At 33.0% G+C, this 17,201-nt stretch overlaps 4 protein-coding genes across 5 annotated transcripts in view; 1 reads left to right on the top strand and 3 right to left on the bottom strand.

Annotated features, from left to right (window-relative positions):
• The window catches only part of Srp72 (signal recognition particle 72), a 257,370-nt gene extending 245,477 nt beyond the window's left edge, over positions 1–11,893 (bottom strand). Inside the window, exon 1 of the mRNA XM_066402942.1 lies at positions 11,889–11,893. The gene's annotated coding sequence lies outside the window, so the exon portion shown is untranslated. The remainder of the gene's footprint in view (positions 1–11,888) is intronic.
• Positions 193–1,814, top strand: LOC136417310 (NAD-dependent protein deacylase-like). Its single transcript, XM_066402953.1, has 4 exons — positions 193–488; positions 639–853; positions 1,181–1,320; positions 1,372–1,814. Exons 1-4 carry the CDS (start codon positions 234–236, stop codon positions 1,587–1,589), a joined length of 828 nt encoding a protein of 275 aa, XP_066259050.1. The 5' UTR covers positions 193–233; the 3' UTR covers positions 1,590–1,814.
• Positions 1,619–16,870, bottom strand: LOC136417299 (small G protein signaling modulator 3 homolog). Of its 2 annotated transcripts, none has more exons than XM_066402939.1 (13): positions 16,444–16,870; positions 16,190–16,392; positions 15,454–15,661; positions 15,014–15,279; positions 14,825–14,955; positions 14,439–14,767; positions 14,227–14,372; positions 4,930–5,059; positions 4,621–4,879; positions 4,400–4,567; positions 4,206–4,348; positions 3,993–4,153; positions 1,619–3,942 (listed from the first exon to the last, which is right to left on the bottom strand). In XM_066402939.1, exons 1-13 carry the CDS (start codon positions 16,510–16,512, stop codon positions 3,747–3,749), a joined length of 2,409 nt encoding a protein of 802 aa, XP_066259036.1. In that variant the 5' UTR covers positions 16,513–16,870; the 3' UTR covers positions 1,619–3,746. The 2 variants fall into 2 exon arrangements, with proteins under 2 accessions (XP_066259036.1, XP_066259035.1); XM_066402938.1 differs by having other exon boundaries at positions 3,993–4,165.
• Positions 5,126–9,944, bottom strand: LOC136417302 (TAF5-like RNA polymerase II p300/CBP-associated factor-associated factor 65 kDa subunit 5L). Its single transcript, XM_066402944.1, has 2 exons — positions 9,780–9,944; positions 5,126–9,708 (listed from the first exon to the last, which is right to left on the bottom strand). Exon 2 carries the CDS (start codon positions 9,702–9,704, stop codon positions 7,821–7,823), a length of 1,884 nt encoding a protein of 627 aa, XP_066259041.1. The 5' UTR covers positions 9,705–9,708; positions 9,780–9,944; the 3' UTR covers positions 5,126–7,820.
• Positions 16,871–17,201: the final 331 nt, after the last annotated feature.

Below are 17,201 nucleotides of genomic sequence, written 5' to 3' on the forward strand. Positions count from 1 at the left end.
AATTTCATGCTGGCGCCATCTACCGAATAATTAGTTCTGAACTGTAAAATTTCCTTAATCCACTTCAAACTTGTATACTTCAGTTAACATATGGTGCCATCTATAGGCGACTGACACCGACATAAAATGAATTAGTTTTCAAAATTTTTTTAGGTTATTGATTTCGATAAGCAAAATTAAAACATTCATTATCCAAACTGACTACATACTGGTTACCCTCTCAGCTCCTTAAAATGACGACACGCAAATTAAGCGACTATACAAGTTTTAAAGAACTTGTTAACAAAGCCCAGAACATTGTAATCCTCACGGGAGCAGGAGTATCCGCAGAATCTGGTATTCCAGTCTTTAGAGGAGCAGGTGGATTGTGGAGAAAATATAGGGCTACTTCTTTAGCCTCTCCTGAGGCTTTCCGAGCTAATCCAGCCTTAGTATGGGAATTTTATCATTACCGAAGAAACATAGCATTTGCTGCCATACCCAATCATGTAAATATTTTACATCAATATTTTCACCCCTAAGGTCCATTTTCTAAACTTTCAATTTAAACTTCACCTGCAGTAAATCTCAAACTTAATCCTCAGTTTGTGTTAAAACTATGGTACACAATTGGACCTTGGAGACTTTTCTTTTTGCAGGCACATATTGCATTGGCAAAGTTTGAAGAAGATTGCAAGAAACTAAATAAGAAATTCCATCTGATAACACAAAATGTAGATGGTTTACATCAGAGAGCTGGATCGAAAAATGTTGTAGAACTACATGGGGCTTTAAATAAAATCAGATGTACTAGATGCAAAGTTGTAGAAAAAAATGTCAATACTCCTATTTGTGAGGTCCTAAAAGACAGGGGGTTAGTATATCATTTATTCTGTTCCCACAGTATTACCCAATAGTATTAGGTAACCTTGTACATTTCTTTCAACTGCAAGGTTTTAAAAAATTAAATGTTACACATACTTAAATATGTATATTATTTACAGACAAGCTATCTCCCACACATTTCTGTTCCATGTATTTTAGCTTTAAATACTGTGGTGCATTGGTCCAAGCTTTGGAATCGTCCTGTATATTAAAAATAGTTATTTTTCACTAATGCCTTAATTGACAATTGATGCTATATAGTTTAATTTTCCCTGAAATTATGAAGTTTCATTATACATACATATGTTTTTTACAGGGATCCTTTGGCATCAGAAAAAAATTTACCCCCTATAAGCATTGAGGATCTTCCCAAATGCACACAATGTGGGCAATTAGTGAGGCCACACATAGTTTGGTTTGGAGAAAGCTTGGATCCTAGTGTTCTTCAGATGGCTAGTAAATATCTATTTCTAAATTTTCTTCTGGTTTAAGATAATTTTTATGCAGAAAACTTGATTGAATCATGTGATTTCTGCTTGGTTATTGGAACTTCTTCAGTGGTGTATCCAGCTGCATTATTTGCTCCTCTAGTCGCAGATAGGGGCTATCCAGTAGCAGAATTTAATCTCAATGACGAACCTGCACAGGACAATTTTCACTTCCATTTTCCAGGACCCTGTGGAACCACCTTACCAAAGGCTTTAGGCTATGATAATTTGCAGTAAATTAAGTGATGAGTTGAAACTCTTACCGCGATTGGGCGGCAATCTGCTTTATTAAAAATAATCAAACATACGTAAAATTTAAAGTTTCTCAAACAGAACTAATCTTATATAGGTAATAAATTATTAATAATAAATTAGTAAATGCAACTAATGTATACTATCAAATAATTGTGATATAAATGCTGTATTAATGGTCAATGTGATTGTAATAATTAATGTTGAGTGGTTACGAGTTAAATCTCTGCCAGAAGAATATTTAAAATTATAGAAGAATTATAGAAAACTATAATGTTTTGCGAGAATTTTCTTTTAATTTCACTCAAAAGAAGAATAAACCAAAAGCAATTTTCAAAAGGTTTCAGAATGTTCGGAATATATGGTTAATTTCTGGTAAAGGCGAGTCTGTACATTAGTCAGAAAACTGAGAGTGGAGCTATGTTGCAAGGTATAATTAATTCAAAATAATTTGTCATTGCGCCTTGAATATTAAGTTGGCAATAACCCAGGAGCGAAATAGAATTTTACACCACTTCATATACATGCCCAATAACTACATGATATTGTCTTAACACCGTGATGCTAAAATTTGCATAACAGGAAAATAGATACTATAATGTTCAAACTCATCTTGAGACATTCTTCACGTTTTGTCGGCATTTATGATAAAAATATATTTTTTTATACTTAATAGGCTTTAGCAGATACAATATATCAATCTTCAATACTGCTATGATTATTATTAATTAAATGACAAAATAAGCAATCAAAAGTTAATCAACTTATCATAATTTAAAGGTCAGGAAACGTATTAAGAATGACTGATATTCTTGGTAGTAATTTTCTAAGTTACATATACAGTGAAAGCTCTTATAAGTGAACACTGACGATTCCCATATTTTAATCCACTTTTGGGAGTTATCCCTTTATCGGAAAATTAATAACAAAATACAAATAAAAACAAAAGGAACATATCAAAGATTCGAACTAAATTATCGACGCTCTATATAATATTAAACCACATAAATGGAGAAAGTATAAACTTAAGACTTTTTATTGACGTTATGCAAAATGTGAAAATTATATCTTTAATAACTACAATAATAATTTAGTTCTAAAATTTGTTATGTTGAAGGCACATTTTTATTTCGGCGTTAAATACCCTCTAAAACGCTAAGCCTAATTATTAGACATGATATACAAAATGTACTTATAATAATATGTGGAATCTAAAAATAAACTAATATACGAGGGTCAAATTTAAAACAAGCAAATTGACAGCTACTAAAATCACTAAGTACACTCCGGGGAAATACCACAGTCATTATTACCAGTCATTGAGGGTTTTCGAATTTTTACGGGAAAATTATGATATCCGTCTTTGTCTCATGGAAAATGTCTGTTTGTTGGGGAGATTGACAGAAATACCCATAGTTAGGGCACTACAATAAATGTCTGATTGAGGGAGATGTTTGTAACAAGAGCTTTCACTGTAATGTATTCTGTGCTTTAGACTACCACTAACTAAAATAATTTAAAGTTGTTTTATCGTCGCACCAGATTTTGTCACACTACAGTTATACAGCAGATGTTCAACGATAAAAACTTCAATCAAAATACTATGTAAACCATAAAGGATTAGATTTGCTATACAAAATATTATTGGTGTATAATCATTAGTGAATTAATATTGTATACTTACCAAGATACTGGGTATTTGACTGATTTTGCCCAATTCTGTTTCGAGTCATAATTTTAAATCCAATAAAAATAAATATTAAAATATGGTGTAAATTTTTTAAGTAATCAGCCATAATATTTTTACTAGATGTGAAAGTAAGTAACTGTGAATCACCAACTATCAAGCTCCCATAAATGTGAAATTAAAATCTTGTTCCTTTAGAGCTCACTCCGTTCACACTCCAAATTCGACAGAAGAATTACAAGTAATGCATAAAAATCGAAAAAAATTCAATTCCGGGTGAACCAAATAATCAAATGCACTAATTAAAACTGACATCTCACTATGTACATTCGATTTCAGTTCCCCGGTTTAATACACACCCTGCATATAAACGGGTTTACATGATAATTATTTTAAAGTAAGCAAGCACCTGGTATTTGACGGAATATTATATGTTGTGAATACTGAAGGAAATGTTAAATATCCCAACTGAATAAGTGATGTTTAACAAGCATGTCTCGCACCCCATCTTTCAAAGGTTGGTTATTAGTATCTCGCTTTACTGGCAACTCCCAATCCGGGTTCAGATTAAATGACAACTGAGACAGTATCCGCAATTCGCATTTTATTTGTACCCAACCAGGACTGTATATGAAAGACCAAGGATGATACCTAAAATTTCATTTTTTGTTTACCAGCGCTTGGGAAAAAATAAAATTTACCATTTTTGCACAATCTCGCTTGATGAACAAAGAACTTCGAGCCACAAATGTAACACCTGTTCGTTCAATCCTATGCATATCAAAGACCTCAATTTCACATCCATTTGAGCATGCGCATTATCGTGGGAAAGGTTAACAGCTTGGACACATCGGTAGAGTAACTGAAAAGACTCCTAAATTAAAACGTTATTACAAACAGTCCTTACCACTCACCTCTTCAGGAGTTAAAACCTTTCCGTCCTCATCCAACCTATAAGTTTTGCACAGCACCAGTCTGCTATATACAGAGTTGAAATCCTTTTCAACCTCCTTTGTTGCTGCTTCTTCTATGAATAACCATGGATGACAAGGACTACCTACAATAAAGTTTTAGATAAGCAAATTTTTTAAATATGAAATGTACTTACCTAAAAAGTTTGGACGTTTCATGCCGTGTTCAAAAATCTGCTTCACAACAGGACATAATATTCCTCGCACCAGATCTGTGATCGTCTCAGAAATACTGTCATCACCAGCACTGCTGTATTGCTTACTCCTTTCGTCTAATAACTGAACAAATTTAGCAGGAAACCACCCTAAGATTTGATAATGCTAAGCCCATTTATTTAACAATAACTGCTTTGAGTACCTCTTAGACCATTTAGCTCTCCAACCCAACAATGCTCATCTTTCTGACTAATTACTGTGATGATATCATTCTTCCTAAAACCTAATTCATCGTCATCGTGTCTCTCAAAATCCAGTAGAGCCTTTGCCCTTCTTTTCCGATTTTTTGAAACATTAATATAATTAGCGTGATCTTGAGCATGGCTCTCCATAGTATAATCAGCAATAAGCGAGATTTCTAAACCTAGTTTTGGATCTAACTGCACGAAGTGTCTAACAACCTGCAGATTAAAAAAAATATTACCTATCTCAAATGTGAAGATGATAGTACCTGCAAGATGGCTTCTCTAAGGTCTACAAGAATTTCCGTTTGCTTAATATTTTTGCTTTTAATTTCATCTTCGGTTTGCTCATTGAAGAGCAACATCTGAATGACGGACTTGTTCTTTTTTACTTGCCTTCTGAAATAAAAGGAACTTATTGCCTTGACTTTCTATATAAAACTAATGAGAAATAAAACTGTGTAATTACTAAAATAAAATTTATTTATAAAGACTTACTCCCACAAGTGAATATTTCATTCCTTGCACATTAAGTAACAAATCTTGAGAAATCAACGGTGATCGGTAGTAGTGGTAATCCAGACACATCATATATCCATAATAAAACACAAAAGCCAAATATATACATCTAAATGACATGAAATAAATCTGGAATACCCTAGTGCCTCACCCTCACATAATGTATTTTCTTGAATGGCTCCTCTCTTCATATAATCAACAATTCTATTATTAATTACAAATATTTTAGGCTTCAACTGTAGAACTTGCTTCGTTTAAGAATAAAAATTAATCATTTCGTGAAAGGGTGCGTAAAACAGTTCACAAGTCTTAATCAAATAACGTATTAACATAAAAGGTGATCATTAAAACAACTCAAATAGAAGGTGAAATGTCAGAGGCATGTCTTGGATAAATTCATCTGTTATTAATCAACTTTTGATGAAAAATAACAAATGGTTTAATCAACGTCCTACGTTTATGGTTCACAGCCTACAATGGGGTTCTTTTTCAATGATCACCCATTATTATATGCCACTTGACTTTTGAACCTTTGGTAGACGCTCTAATTGAATAGGAAAAGTATTTACGCATAATTAGATACCTTTCAAATTGTATTACTAGAAGGCTCTTACAGGAACTTAAGAGTAGTAGGTAATTCTAAAGTATTGAGTTACTTTTAAAACTCATATCAATTTTATCCCTTTCCACCATAATTATTACGTTTCAATTACACCTTTAGAATACATATTCATAATGAAATTCTATCTATAATCAATACACCAAAATAATTCATTAATAATTTAAATAACACAACGAACACACACTGAGAGATACTATAAACAAATTATTATCAACACATTTCCTGAATCATAAAACAATTCTCCATAATTACATAAGTAAATTTGCAAAACTCGATACTATTATTGCCAAAATATTCAACTCAATCAAGCCTTATTGCTTTCATCTGATTACTAAGATTACTAAGAGAGTAACTTTACTGTAATTACTGATGACAATGAAGCACTAGTGAAGAGTGAATAGAATTTTACGAACAAAAAAAATATAGCACAATACTGGGTATTTTTTACTTCACTTTAAAATTATTCCAAAATATAATTAACATTACCCAGTATGGTTTTGATATTAATGAATAATAGGAGATTAAAAATTAATATTGATTATAAAGAAAAGCTAATGAGGTCAAATTACATTGGGGCAATCATATAAATAGATATTTTGCCCAGAAAAGTCAATTACTACTTTCTTACATTAAATAACTAGTACAGCTGATTCCCGAACAAGGCAGTGGTTCAACATTTTAAATTGCAGTACAACCTGCTTAATCCGAACTAATAATTACATTGGCTGATTCGGATTACCAAAAAAAAAATCAGTTTGATAACACACATTCAGGACATAATATGCATATTTTTATAAATGTGGGCAGTTTTATATATTTTTTCCAAATTAAATATTAATAAAAACTGAGCATAAACATATTGAGTACATATATAGAGTGTTCCAAATTTTTTTAACCAACTAATAATTCCGTGTTAAACAAACATATGAATTTCAAATAAATATGCAAACAATGTACCATGTAATGGTAATTTGAATCATGCATGGATGTGGACATAACCAAAATCACCCTTTAGGAATCTAAATTTCCAAAAATATATAGGATGTATATATAATTTTGTTTTCCAATTTTTGCGTTACCCCGTAGCGATAAAATGCATTATTACATTTTTTTAATTTTAACACAATAAGCTTTTTTGTCTTCCAAGTTTATATCTTCACTAACTACAAGAAAATTTGGGACACCCTGCAAATATATACAAAGTGTTTGTTATACCTGGATAATATAAGCACATAAAGTTAAATGATATGAAAAATTTAGCGATTTGTTCTAATTAACGTTTGCATTTTTTACACTGACTGCCCATATTTTCACATTAACAATTGTCACATTAACAAGTCACTGACTATATTATGTCTATAATTTCCACTGTTCGGATTTAAATAAAATAAACTCATTTATTATCCGAAAGTGGTAAGACAGAACAATATCGAAAAAAAAAAGTAGATTTGACGCAAATTAAGTTCCTAATACAAATTTTTGCAATATTCCCTCAATCACTTCATAGAAAAATTTATCTAAAAGGTAGCTCTTGAGATACTTTTTAACCAATTCCAAGGACTATACTGACTTAAAAATATGTGGTAATCTGTTATATAAGTTTGCACATAAACAGTAGGATATCTTTTGGAATAGTGCAGTAGAAGCCGATATAAAGATATCTGTGTTATGTTGAGTATTACCATCATGTTTATTCCGATGTCGCAAGAATTTAGTGAAGTAATTTTTCTACAAATATAACTAAGCAGAAGATAAGTATGCAAAGACGTACTTTGTGTCTACAAAAGTATCTTTTAGGTAAATCCAGCGACTTCAAAAAATAATCTTACTGGATTACTGGAGATTCTCAAATTAGAGCATGTTCAGTTTAAAATGGTTGTACTGTACTCTGAAAATTACCTGACCATTTCAAAATTAATGCATAAAATTTAGGAGTGAGTCAACCGTCATTTTCCAAAAAAAAACATAACAAACAATTTAATTTAGTATAAACAAGCAAATCACAATCTTTGTGGCAGCCTAAGACTTAGGAACTGACAAGCACGTCCAATAACCTAATGAAGCATCTAAACTAAGTAAACGGCCGTCCACGTGTCTTCTCAAAACTGGGTCTGAATGTTTATGTTCCTTTGATTGTTCTTTATCCTTGTCTTTTACTTCCCATATTTTCACTACTCCCGAGGCAGTCCCCCCACACAACTGTTTACCACTATTGCTCCACAACAAGTGAAGTACAGAAGATTCCCTATTTTTAAACTCATGGTAAACTTTGGACGTACTCACATCCCACAATCTCACTTTTTTGTCATCACTAGCACTGGCTACATACTGTCCATTTGGAGAGAAGGCTATCGCATATACTTCCCTTTTTGCAGCATGTAACAACCGAACAGTATCGGCGGAATTTATACACCATATTCTCACATTCCTGTCTGCAGATCCTGTGGCAACATATAATGAATTTGGATGAAAATCTATACTGGTAACTGCATCTGTGTGACCCGCAAAAACTCTCAAAACTTCTCCAGATTTCAAATTCCATAATCTTGCTGTTCCATCATGTGAACCTGATGCTAAATATTTGGAATTTCCACTTATTGAAAGGCAATAAATTGGACTTAAATGTCCATATAGTCTTTTAACAAATTCAACTTTCTTAAGACTGTATATACATATACTACAATCAGCCGATCCCGTGCATATAACATCATTGTCGGAACTTAAAGTGATGCAATAAATTTGCTTTGAGTGATGAATGAACCTGATATGATTTACTTGCTCAATATTACAAACACAATCAACTAGAACTTGCAAAGGCATTAATCGTAGTATATTGCCTTCAGCAAATGCTGCTAGGCCAGTGGAACTTTTCATAAAACCACATGTAATTACATTTTTGGTATTGACTATTTTAACATTACAAACACTGGCTGGTAATTTACTGGTTTTCTTGATAAGATTCCTTAACTTACTTCTTTGACTAGTAACTTGAAATTTTGCTTGAGAATTGTCTTTGCTGTCTGAACAAAACTTTTTTGAACTCTGATTCCCATCATTATCACTTTTTATGTTAAACCATTTAGAACCAATCCAATGCTGCAGAGCTTTTTCCTGTAGATGCAACTTACTGTTAAAAGATGAAAGATTATCTTTGGGGAGCTGCTGCAGAAACCTGTTGTACTTTTTATGATTTTCAAGGGATATGTAAAAATCATTCTCTGAAACTATCCTGAAGTCAAACCAAGTTTGAAGAGATTGTAGAAGCAATATATGGGAATCTATATTGAAAGTATCCACAACAAATTTCTTTAAAAGGCCTAATGACTCTGGTTTAATATAAGTAACAACTTTCATTGATCTGAATTGGTCTTTCAGATTATCAAAATCTGGATCTTCAGACCCATTCAATACTATTTCATCATGCATAGTGTCTACATCCACTGCATTGAGAATGTGTCTGACACTATCATCACATTGTGACTTATTGACCTTTTCAACATGTGCTTTAAAGAATGATGTGCTAGATGCAACAGCCTCTTGTGACTTCCCAGTGCTGAGCAGATCTATATAAAAATGACAAAACAGGGGCCCCACCAGCTTCTCAACATCGTGACACTGGCGTTTCACTTCAACTTGCTCTTTTAACCACAGCACAAACTTTTGAAACATGTAACTATACTCCATTTGTAAAAGATCAGATTCACTGATGAAATTGTCCATAACAGAGTTGGGCCTACGGATACTGCTCTCTGAAAGAGCGCGTTTTAGGGCTGTTTTCTTTGAAATCGTGCGAGGTTTAACATTGGCGAACTGCCTTCTTTGTAGATACACTGACAAGACGGACTTTATATTATCACTTTTAGGCCGTTTAGTTCTATTATTTTCTCGTTTTCCATCATCCATATTACTGTAAATGCATCTATTTTGTTAAATTATGCTCATAAACTAATGCAAACAAACAAATTAAGGCAAAATTACCAGACAAACTCCCGTTAAACACTCCTCGCATTATTAAGGTTATGTTCGCCCCGCTTTGTCAATCTTGTCATTCAATAACCAAGTTAAATGCTTACGTCAGGCTCGAGCAGTACAAGTACGAAAATTACTAGTGACATCTAACGACCACGACTTACGGACGAGCAGCTGGAATAGGCCGTGGACGCCAGCTCTAATTGCTCTAAATAGTAATTAGGTTAGAGCTATTAAAATTGTTAACTATTCGCTGTTATTAAAATTGACTATTAAATAAACAAAGCCCTATAGCAGCCAAATATGTTTAAATGAAATAATAAGCATCTTAACTCTGTGGGCAATGATGTATTAATGTTAATACTTAACAAGTGAAAGGTATACGTATACAGGGTGGCTAAACGAAAACGAAACACCAGCCATTTCAGGCCTTTAAAGTATTTAAAAAACAAAACGTTCAGACACGTCAATTTTTATTTTCAGGGGAAAACATTTTCTGAACATAATGCAACCCCTACCTGTCATACTTTGACCAGGATGAGATCTACCCCCTAATTTTTAAATGGAATAGTGGGTCAAGTTACACCTTGTTTGAAAGGTGTTTCCACTTCCTTTACGGCCATATATAATTTAAAATTTTTACTTCAGCGGTTCTCAAACAATTGACTATTCTAACATTTAAAAATTTTATTGGAAAATAGTCGCAATTCTTTGACAAACTTTTTATTAAAACAATCATAACTTAAAACTAGTCCAACAAATGTTGAAAATGACTGCCACTAACCTCCATGCAATAATACAGATTTTGTTCAAATCGATGACGCACGTTTCATAGCATTTCAGGAATTATCTGTTGGCATTCAAACGTAATTCTTTCGCGTAATTCTTCTAATAAAGCTGGTTGTGTAGTATAGATTTTATTTTTAATGTGACCCCAAAGGAAAAAATCCAAAGATGAAAGATTGGTGATCGTGTGGGTCATTCAACAGCGCCTCTCCGTCCAATCCAGCGATCAGGATGGATCTCATTTAAATAATTGCGAACAGCTATTGCATAACGGTGGGGTGCTCCATCCTGCTGAAATAACATCTCATCTTCAATATATTGATTGCTGTTGTCATTTTCACTAATGGTTGTTATTGCTGGATCGATAGCTTCTTTTAATAGTCTAAAATACATTTCCCCATCAAGACTGCCAGGTATAAAAAATGGTCAAATAATATAATTGCAAAAAATTCCACACCAAACGTTTAATTTTTGTTGATATTGAGTATGTGATTCGTGATAAATTCGTAGATTGTAGTCCAGCCAGTAACGACAATTATGACGGTTTACAGTACCGTTTTAAGAAAAACGAACATTCATCTGAGAGACAGATGTTAAACACATAATTCGGATTATTTAATGCTCTTTCATTAATTATTTCACAGAACTCCAAACACCGATCATGATCGTTTTCATTTATTTCCTGTACCAGCTTTATTTTATAAGAGTGGAAATTATGTCTTTTTAGAATCCTTTGTATACTTCCCCGATTAACATCAGACACAGCAGCTAATTTTCGAGTGCTTAATGTAGGATCCATATCAATATGTCCCAAAACCGCAACCTCTACAGCTTCATTCCTTACCGACCTTGCAACATTCCTTTTTTTATTAGTCACCAATCATGTTTCCCTGAATTTGGCAATCAGCTCTAAGACATACTTTCTTTGCACATTTCTATTTGCTTCACGTTCATTGAAAAGTTGGGCTGTCCAAAATGCATTTTGATTATGCGCAAAAAATAGCTCCACTTCTATTTTCTCTTGTAGGATATAAACCATTTTTACTATTATTTTGTTTAAACAAGATAAACTAAATATCAATAATTAGATTTCACACTGCCCAAATTTAACTGACATCTAAGTAAATTTATTTTTAGTTATTTATTTCAATTTGTTTACATTATTAGTTTTTTTTATTGGTATTTTAAAATGACTAAAATGCCAGCAAACGTGCAGTATCAATTTGAATAAGGTGTTTGTCAAAGACTTGATTATTTTCCAGTAAAATTTGTAAATGTAAGAATAGTCAATTGTTTGAGAACCGCTGAAGTAAAAAATTTTATACTATACAGGGTATTTCAAATTCGACCCTCACCATTGGGATCTCGGAAACTAGAGAAGATACGAAGAAGTTTAAATGGGAGCAAAGTTGCGTAATCTAGCGCTTGATCGAATACCATTTTCAAAATTTTAATTTTCCGAGTACTTCCGAAGATATCGGAGAAAAACTAAAAATTGGAGAATCAATTTTTATTTTTTTTAGTGTTATTTGACAAGGAAGATTAAATCCGTAAGTACATTTTCATTGCCACTTTTTCTCAGTTACACGATGACATATTCAGATTTGCCATCCGACGTTTCGTCTTTCGGCTACCATTATCAACTTTATTTTTTCTTATGGACACCATATTGGATTTTTCGACAGAAAAATAGTGCGTTTCATTGTGATTTCATTGATATAAAACTTCTTATAATTTACTTTTTTAAAAGTCGAAATATTTAAATAAAAAGAGATATTACATAGTTGGCCTTGACTCCATCGAAAGACTTTCTTTTGTTCGCGCTATATGACAGAACTCCTCAAACGAGATTAGAGCGTGCGCAGATTTCCAATGAAAGTGAGCTTCAGAAATGAAGAGAAACGAGATATATTAAGATTTTATTACAAATTTGATAGGCACAGTACGAAAACAGCTCAAATGTATTTTGAGTTATATCCGGAAAGACAACAGCCACATAAAACATTATTTAAAACTTTGGAACAACATTTAGCTGAGTTTCGTACCTTTGAAAATCTTCTTCCCTTCTACTTCCATACTTCATTTTAGGTTTTTAGTCAGTTTGGTAAGTTTGGTGCTTTCGAAATGTTCATCCAAAGTTTTCAATAATGTTTTATGCGGCTGTTGTCTTTCCGGATATAACTCAAAATACATTTGAGCTGTTTTCGTACTGTGCCTATCAAATTTGTAATAAAATCTTAATATATCTCGTTTCTCTTCATTTCTGAAGCTCACTTTCATTGGAAATCTGCGCACGCTCTAATCTCGTTTGAGGAGTTCTGTCATATAGCGTGAACAAAAGAAAGTCTTTCGATGGAGTCAAGGCCAACTATGTAATATCTCTTTTTATTTAAATATTTCGACTTTTAAAAAAGTAAATTATAAGAAGTTTTATATCAATGAAATCACAATGAAACGCACTATTTTTCTGTCGAAAAATCCAATATGGTGTCCATAAGAAAAAATAAAGTTGATAATGGTAGCCGAAAGACGAAACGTCGGATGGCAAATCTGAATATGTCATCGTGTAACTGAGAAAAAGTGGCAATGAAAATGTACTTACGGATTTAATCTTCCTTGTCAAATAACACTAAAAGAAATAAAAATTGATTCTCCAATTTTTAGTGTTTCTCCGATATCTTCGGAAGTACTCGGAAAATTAAAATTTTGAAAATGGTATTCGATCAAGCGCTAGATTACGCAACTTTGCTCCCATTTAAACTTCTTCGTATCTTCTTTAGTTTCCGAGATCCCAATGGTAAGGGTCGAATTTGAAATACCCTGTATATAGCCGTAAAAAGAATCAAAAGACTTTTCAAACAAGGTGTAACTTGACCCACTATTCCATTTAACAATTTGGGGATGGGTCCCACCTTGGCCAAGATATGACAGGTAGGGATTGCATTATGTTCAAAAATATTTCCCCTTGGAAATCAAAATTGACGTATCCAAGCGATTTGTTTTTTAAATACTTTAATGGACTGAAATAGCTGGCGTTTCGTTTTCATTTAACCACTCTGTATGTACCTACAACACAAAAATAAAAATTGTGTGCTAAGGCTTATTTAATACTCACTTTAAGTTAGGGATGATTCTTTAGCTTATTTATTTTAAATTTGCGTTTGAGTCAAAAATCTCAAGTTACATTACTCTTTGCACACGCACTTTGACCATAGTTCAAAATTCATTGGAAGCATTTATAGCACAATTTTACTGATATCTATCATCTCTTCGTATAGACATCTGATACTGATTATATCCTTCAAATCAATTTTTTCCCCATGTAAAACCAATTTTTGAAAGTGCATATAAACATACTCAAAATATTGTTACGTCGGAACGCTGCAAGCGTCTTCGACCTTTGTAATACTGATGATTGGTTCTTGTGTTGTGTAACAGAAGGTAAAATACTTTCGTGAGCACCTCTAATGCACTCTTATTTTGTAAATTAATTTCTGTACCAAAAAACTTCTCATCTATCTAATCAAAAACTACAAAAATGAAAAGAAATAATTTTGAGAAAACGCCAATATGATTCAAAATGTTACACAAAGGACCGCAACTCAATAACCAATTTTCATAATCATTCTCAAAATGATCAAATAAATAAAAGTTATACATTAAACCTTACCTCGCTAAATGCTGTTTTGGTAAATTTGGAACAGCCTCAGGATTCCCAACCAATGCCCCCTGATCTGCCATAAGATAAGCCAGATGTCTCCTCCTATATGTTTCAATCATAACTTCATTTAATGAGCTTGTGAGCTGTGTAGACACCTAATACATAATCCATTTAGATTAGGTACCCTTCCAAGTACCTCTACAATATAAAAAAAAACGAACCTCAAATAGCTTATCAACATCGTCAATATCCCCTGGTATGTCCGACAATGCGTTAAAAATCTGAGCAGAATTTTCTAAAGTTTTTAATTGAGGCTCTTTGATTTTCAACATAGCGAGGGTGACTTGAAACAGGACTAATGACCCCTCAAAAAAGAATAGATCCCAAATTCTGAGCAAAATTTTCATATGGACGACATTAGCATATAATGTGAGGAACCACTGCATTGTTATCAAGGATAGTTCTATATCATGGTTCCTAAGAACTTCATCAGAATCAGGTAAATAGTTTGAGATTAAGTTTCTGAGCACTTTCTGGTCAGCTTGAATTCCTAAAGTGTTTCAAACCATTCTGTAGTGTTTAAACAGAAAATTTCTCATAAATTTACCAAGTAACGTAGAACTATAATAAGAAGCAGGGAGAAGATCTTCAACTACGGTAACCATAATCCAAAAGGCATTTTCTTCTTCCAAAAATAATAACAATGAGGCAGCAATAATGCCCAGACCTTGGCAATAGCTGCAACAAATCTCTGCATTTGCAGTTAACCAAACTTATATTCTCTATAAGTACCCACCCAATATCTGGATACAACCACGCAACTCCTCTCAAAATTCTACGTAACCGTGGGATTCCAGTACTATTTGCATTACTGTAGCAGGCATTTGTGGGCATTATATGCAACAAATCTTTTTCTATTTGCTTGGACGTCATTAAAGAGTCATTACTAGACATCCTTACTATTTCTTTGTAAATTAACTCAGACTGCTGCTTTTTCTCCAAAGCTCCGCACATACGCATCCATAGTTGAGGTCTCAAAGAGTGTGGAATACCAGATCGAACCTACAAAAGGAAGTTTATTTGGATGACAAAATTGAGTAATCTCATTTTTTAAATAACTTTGGATTACCATTATCCTTATGTATATAAGTTTCTACCAACTAATGATGTGACACGACACAATTATCTAACAGAAGCAAAGCAAATATTACAAAACCCACCACAAGACCAACTTACCATTTGGGAAAGTTTATCAGTCCTTGGAATCCTTATTTCAACTTTATCCCAAGTTAACTCTGACACTTCCTTGTTATGAGAAAATTCTAAATGTGCAACCCACTGGAGCCTATGCTGAGGATCTTCAACAAGTGGAATTCCAAGGAGCTTATTTGAGCTCTGCTCAGGTCCATCCTCTTCTTCTACTCGAAATCCAAACTCATCAAATCTGACAAAAACAATTTAACCATGACATTTACATTTAAAACATTGTAAAAGTTGGAATACAATAAAATCAGAATTCAATTGTAGTTTCAGGTAACATATTGTTAACATGAAATACAAAGACCAAACATGGGCAAGTACATGAGGGCATTTATACATTGCCATAATTTTATTAGTTTCATAAGCTTACAGGACAAAGGTGTGCAATGTGCATGTGTGAAAAGTTGGTAAAATTGACTGTTTACTGATTGACCCTGTTGACAAAACACATATATTTATTGTTTTTACTATCATTGAGTATTTTGTATTGTTTATCTCATGGAACTATTTCATTAAATAATTATTTTCTTTCCTTTTGTCCAAAAAATAGAAATTACTGAAATGACAAGACGAGACATGTGAACACTTTCATACTACTATGTCAATATATAACTTTAATTGAATTTCTTATGTTAACAATAACAGATAACCATATGTTAACATTACATTATAGAACCTTTAATTCCAACTTAAAATGTTTTACTAGTCTAACCTGTACTCTGGTTGTGAATTTGGATCTTCCTGTTCTCTCGACTGTTTGGCCATAATTTCCTGAGGCCACATACTGGGAGTAAGAGCAGAAAATGGACCTCCAGGAGTCGGTGTCAACAGATCTTCTACACTAAGCCCATTGAAGCTATCAGTAAAACCATCATCTGCATCATCAGGTTCAATAGCAAGCTCGAGTTCTCGTTTCTAAATTTACCATCAATATTAAAACTAGATGAAAGCATAATATTTTCTTACATTATGATCTGCCTTTCCAACGTATCCATCGTGGCTTCTATTTTCAAATAGGGATTTTGCTAAATCCATGGTCTTAGGAAAATATGGACTTGTAGGGCCGAGAGTCGAAAAGGCATTAAAATAGACTCAATAGCTATTTGTTATTAACGGGCATTTTCACAGGTAAAGAGAAACCTAAACTGCAGACTCGACTAATTTGTTGTACGTGTCAGTATTGAGATAACGGAAAAACTAATTGTATTTATTTGCAGTGTTTGCAGAATTAAAGTTTTGTGCTGTGGTATTTGCAAGAACAAAAATCAACAAAAACACCTGTTTTTGACAGTTGATTATTGATTTTAAACCCACACAGAAGTTTACGCCCTCTTTTAGACAAGTCGATGTTCGCATAATATATTGTTAGATGACGCCACAGACAGAAATTGATAATTCCATTTCAATATCTCCCTTATCATTAGATTTTGAAGACTAGGGGAACTCTCTTCTTATGCAGCATTGCCGGCTGTAACGAAATTCTGCTATTTGTAGCGGATTCTATGTCAGTAATGGCGATTATTTAAAATAAACCAAAATGTATCGGAATTGCACTAAATCAACAAATGGAAAAAAATTAGGTAAGATTGGCAAAATTTATCAATAGAATCATACAAATCTATACATTTAATAGTAAGTAACGTTAACGCCCTTGGATAAAATAAATAAAAATAAATGTACAGGGTGGCGTCCTTTCGACAGATTTATGATGCTAGGCAACCCGA

This window comes from Euwallacea similis, chromosome 27, assembly GCF_039881205.1.
Source record: "Euwallacea similis isolate ESF13 chromosome 27, ESF131.1, whole genome shotgun sequence".
NCBI classification, from domain to species: Eukaryota; Metazoa; Arthropoda; class Insecta; order Coleoptera; family Curculionidae; genus Euwallacea; species Euwallacea similis.

What these genes read in the sequence shown, in the direction of transcription:
- LOC136417310 (XM_066402953.1), top strand. Translation starts at nt 234, where the DNA reads ATGACGACACGCAAATTAAGCGACTATACAAGTTTTAAAGAACTTGTT. An exon ending in GAGGTCCTAAAAGACAGGGG is followed by an intron (nt 854 to 1,180) that starts GTTAGTATATCA and finishes TGTTTTTTACAG; the next exon opens with GGATCCTTTGGCATCAGAAA. An exon ending in TAGTGTTCTTCAGATGGCTA is followed by an intron (nt 1,321 to 1,371) that starts GTAAATATCTAT and finishes ATTTTTATGCAG; the next exon opens with AAAACTTGATTGAATCATGT.
- LOC136417299 (XM_066402938.1), bottom strand. Translation starts at nt 16,512, where the DNA reads ATGGATTTAGCAAAATCCCTATTTGAAAATAGAAGCCACGATGGATAC. An exon ending in ATGTTGATAAGCTATTTGAG is followed by an intron (nt 14,373 to 14,438) that starts GTTCGTTTTTTT and finishes ATTATGTATTAG; the next exon opens with GTGTCTACACAGCTCACAAG. An exon ending in TTAGAGAAGCCATCTTGCAG is followed by an intron (nt 4,880 to 4,929) that starts GTACTATCATCT and finishes TTTAATCTGCAG; the next exon opens with GTTGTTAGACACTTCGTGCA.
- LOC136417302 (XM_066402944.1), bottom strand. Translation starts at nt 9,704, where the DNA reads ATGGATGATGGAAAACGAGAAAATAATAGAACTAAACGGCCTAAAAGT.